The sequence below is a fragment of the Gossypium arboreum genome, chromosome 11 (assembly GCF_025698485.1).
Source record: "Gossypium arboreum isolate Shixiya-1 chromosome 11, ASM2569848v2, whole genome shotgun sequence".
In the NCBI taxonomy this organism is placed as follows: domain Eukaryota; kingdom Viridiplantae; phylum Streptophyta; class Magnoliopsida; order Malvales; family Malvaceae; genus Gossypium; species Gossypium arboreum.
Window position 1 is genome coordinate 134724175 of NC_069080.1, and position 4727 is coordinate 134728901.

Sequence of the window (4727 nt, forward strand, 5' to 3'; positions counted from 1 at the left end):
GCAATGTGTAGGGTGGATGGGCTTATTAAGGTTCTATTAGGTGTGCAAGGTGGTTGGGTCTAACATGGCCTTATTGTGGTGTGCAAGGTGGACGGAGTGGTGTTTGGCTGGATCGGTGAGATTTTTATTCTGTTGCATTCATTTCACCTTTGGGTATAAATCTGTCTGTATAGTTGTGGAGTTAATTGCGTAATAATTTGAATAGTCCGACATGTCTTTGGTATCTGGTGTGTTTGGAATAATAACTTTATGTTATGTTTGTTAATGGACTACTTGTAAGACTGATTATTGATATAAGTTGTTTGTTCATTGTCTGTGTGTGCATATTGGAAATATTAGGTCAACTGTCTTTTGTCTTATGTTTCAGACACATATTGAGCTCGCGTAGCTCACCTCCCCTTAGTGTTTCTTCCTTTCAGGTACTTTTTGTGTTCTGAAGCTGGACTCGGCATATCGGTGGTCTCAGATTCTTTGAGGGTTTGGTTTGTTAACAATAATTTTCAAAATTCTTCTATTATTTTTAGTTGGTTTGTAAGGGAGTTTAAGCATTGTGGTATGAGTTTTTGCTTTCGGGCAATCGGTACGTTTTGAGTTTATGATTTTCAAACTTCGAATTTGTAAGGTCGAGTATGAGCTTAAAATTAAATCCGAATTTTTGGCAAAGATGACAATATGGTTCTTTCGATGTAATTTTTTTTACTGTAAGCCGCTGGTTTTAATTCATTAGTTGTAAATTAGACTCATGCAGAGTTTTTAGACATAAAATACTAGTTTGTGCTTTGCATTCAAAGGGTAAGTATTATATTTTTCGCTATGAATTATTTTTCATAACGCCAGTCTCTTGAATTTCCAAATTCGGCGTATAAATTGTTAAAGGATTTAGTTCAATTCAAGCAACCATATTCGGATTAAGTTTCAAACATTTCTTTTGTAAATTTTTCTAGGATCACTTCAGTGGTCAATGTAATCTCTGAGATCTGGTCAAAATTTCTAGGCCGAGTTTTGGGTGTTACACCTCTCAATTTTTAAAAAATCCTAATTACGCCTCACAAAAATTATTAATTTTAAAAAAAAATCATAAATAGATTGAATCCAACATCCAGGAGTTACAAAGTTATCATAAATAACAAGAATTATCATAAATAACAAGAGTTTACAAAAAGACTAGTAAAGAACACTTACTTTCGTTGATGTATGGTATAATACGTCTGCAAAGTACTAAGAGAAAGTGCAGTAATGGCACCCACAAATGCCAAAAACGCCCAAGGACTCCTAAAATAAGTATGATAACCTTGAGCTGCATGATTAATCCACATATTCTTACAATGATTATGTATTTGCCGTTTAACCCCACTGTAAATCATCGGACTAGGAACCAAATCAGTGTTCATCTTATTGAAAAGCTTAGCCACTTCTTCATCACTCCCCAATCCATTGTATAGTATACCGGCGTCTCTAAGGTCTTTAACATCTTCGGCTTCATCGATCAATAAATCAAGGAAACACATATATGAAGTGACGGTGAAATCGTTGTCGAAATCCGGACACATTTCGTAAGCTATTAAGTTTATGGTTGAATCATCAACGGTGATCGGCGGTAACCGTAATTTTCCGAAGAAGAAGAAATGGTTGAAACTGATGTCGGTTAAACAACTTGTTTTGCTTGCTTTTAACCGTATCCCGGCCTTTTTAAGCTCTTTTACGTTACCAATGGTGTGTGAATGGTGCCGTTTTGTTCTTGCTTCGTTGATAAATCCGCGTTCAATGAAAAAGCGCAAACGCCACCACCATGGTTTTTCTTTTTCGACAAGGAGTCTTCGTCGTAGTAGATTCAATAAGTGAATTCGCTCTCCTTCCTTTTGCTGCTCCCACCACCATTCACTACACCAAAATCTGTGTTAGTCGGGACCCAAGCTATAATTTCTCTCTTCTTTTTGTTGTTGTTGGATTTAGAATTATCTGATTTAGTTAAATAAATTATTAAAAATTTTGATAGCAAGCTGTTTGTATAAGTTTCTAAATCAGTTGGTCTAATAACTTTCTTCAGATTGATGTCTCAGTTAATTTTCAATTAGACTAAAATATAATTTTTATTATTATATTAATGCAAAAATCTTACCATTTTAAAGATACTAAACTATAAATTTTCCATTTTGAAAAGTTGGATTTAAAATCATAATTTCTTTTTCACACTCAACAGGATAAATGCAAACCGACAGGCTGGATTCGTTCCCAAGAAATGAAAATTTACATTTTAATATCTTTAAAAATTATTAAATTATATTAAGCCTCAAAATTAAAAAATAATTCATCAATTCTTTTTAAAAAATAAAATTATAAATTAATACATAAAATTTTTAAGGATCAAACTATATTTATTAGTCGGATTAGTTGAATAAAAATCGAACAAAGTTAAAATTAGACCAATGGAATCAAAGAACCGAATGAACTTTTTAAATTTTTAATATTTTAAAAATTTATATAATTAAACTGAATGAACTAATCAGCTGTAAATAAGAGTCTAATCCATCCGATCTAGTTATAAAAACCTTTTTTAACATTTATAAATTCCACAAAATGATTCCTTATTTAATTCACTAAATTACCTGTCTTCGGCTGGGTTGATAACAGCATCGTCGATGAACCTTTGGATTGCATTCATGAACATTTTGCCATCACCCGAGCTTGTAAGCAATTCAAGAACACGAAAAGGTAATTGGTTTTCCAACAAGAACAGATCCGAGTACACAAATGTCAGCAAATTGTTTTTAATAAACAATTTACCATCATCATCATCATTACCGTAACGCATGTAAACTGCTTGTAAAATTGCGCAGCCGTCAACGAAGAACATCCAAGCCAGTTCCTCGTTATCGTCGCTATACTTCTCTAATTCCTGTGGATCATAGCATTTCTTCAAGCCATCCATCTCTACCTTCATGTTGCTGTGCAAGGATTCCTTATCGACGCCAATTTTTATGACGAAATGTGCTGCTAATTTGAGCTTGAGCTCCTTGGATTCATGGAGGGTGAGATCATCGTGGTGGAGTGGGCCGATTGAGATCACTTTCGGCTTAAAATACTTCTTGAAATCTTCGTTATGGCGAAGGGTTGATGGGACTTTTCGTATTAATGGTTTGGCAGTGAAGTTGGGTTGGCCGCCGTCGAAAGCTTTGTCCAATGACTGGAGCTTCGCTACTTCGCCAACGCTGAGGGCGACGTCCGTGAACCGCATATCAATTCTCACGTAATCGTTGTTGGTGTTGTTGTCGATGATTGTTTGATCAGTGGAAACTGCTCCGACGGCTCCGCCTCCTTCCTCCGTGGACGACATTTTCAGGCTGACTGGCTCGAAGTAATTAACAAGGTGATTTTGAAAACTGGTTTTGGCTGATTGAGTGATGTTGGAAAAAAGGTGGCAAAATGGCTACGATGATGACAAGTGTTTCTATAGCTTACATAATATTCAAATTTAATTTTCTATTTTTTTTCAATTTAATTTTCAATCTTTTGGAAGAGTCGAGTTTAACTATCAATTTAAATTAATGTTGTTTAAATGAAAATAGTGACTACAATCCATATATATATATATATATATAATTTTTTACTTATTTTTTATTTTTAAATTATTTGTTGACGTAACCTATAAAAAAGTATTGTTATGTTAGCATGGATTGCCACACAAGCTATGACACTAATATTGTTTAAAATTTAATATTTTAGTTAGCATATCTGTTAAAGAAAAATAATTTAACTCTTTTTAAAAGATTAATAGCTAAATTTAGCTCAAATAAAAAATAATAAAAGCCAATTTAATAGAAAAGTAAATGTCCAGAGTTAAATTTATCATTTATACAAATATAATATAAATTCAATACAAATATATGTCTGAATTAATCTACAAAGAGCACAAACTAATGTTCCTATGTAATGAGAGGAATTTCATATGCTTAATAATAACTCTTTAAATATATTCGTTTTTTATATTATTATTTAAATTATTTTGACTCACTTTAATATTTAAATTATCATTATTTTACATGATTTATTTCAAATATTTAAAAGTTTATATTAATAATTATATATTTTATAACGAAATTTAAATTAAAAATATTAATTTTATTATTAAATTATAATTTGATATATTTTGAGATAATGCGATTTTAAGTACTTCAATTTATTTAATCATTATTTTTAAACTCGTTCTTTTTTTAATTTTGCATAATTTTAACCTATATATATATATATATATATATATAGATATATTTAAAGTTGTACTTATTTTTAAGGTATGTTAATATTTGACACATTTGAATCTTATATATATATATTGGGACGAAGTCAGAATTTTTTGAGTTGAAATTAAATTGTATATTTTACGATAATAAAAATATAATTTCATCATTTTAATAGTCTATAATTTTATAAATTTTAAAAGATTAAATCAAATTTATACATACAATATATTTAGAATATTTAAAATATATTAGATTTTTATTAATATATATATACAATAAATTTGGGTATCGCACGAGTAGACCTATTCATGGGTCTGGCCATCCGGCCCGGCTCAATGGCCCGCTCGAAATACGGGAGGGTTTGGGTAAAAATATAGGACCAAAAAATAGGCTTAGAGAAAAAAATAAGGCTCGTTTAAAAAATGAGCTAGGCTTCGGGTAAGACATTTTTTGTCCGAGCCCGGCCCTGGCCCGAATTCAATAAAGGAC

The 4727-nt window shown here is 31.4% G+C and overlaps 1 protein-coding gene across 1 annotated transcript; it reads right to left on the reverse strand.

Moving 5' to 3' along the window:
• Window positions 1-1071: 1071 nt before the first annotated feature.
• On the reverse strand, window positions 1072-3523 carry LOC108472136 (UPF0481 protein At3g47200-like). Its single transcript, XM_053021441.1, has 2 exons — window positions 2607-3523; window positions 1072-1893 (listed from the first exon to the last, which is right to left on the reverse strand). Exons 1-2 carry the CDS (start codon window positions 3332-3334, stop codon window positions 1179-1181), a joined length of 1443 nt encoding a protein of 480 aa, XP_052877401.1. The 5' UTR covers window positions 3335-3523; the 3' UTR covers window positions 1072-1178.
• Between the last annotated feature and the right edge of the window lie 1204 nt (window positions 3524-4727).

What these genes read in the sequence shown, in the direction of transcription:
- LOC108472136 (XM_053021441.1), bottom strand. Translation starts at nt 3,334, where the DNA reads ATGTCGTCCACGGAGGAAGGAGGCGGAGCCGTCGGAGCAGTTTCCACT. An exon ending in ATCAACCCAGCCGAAGACAG is followed by an intron (nt 1,894 to 2,606) that starts GTAATTTAGTGA and finishes CGACTAACACAG; the next exon opens with ATTTTGGTGTAGTGAATGGT.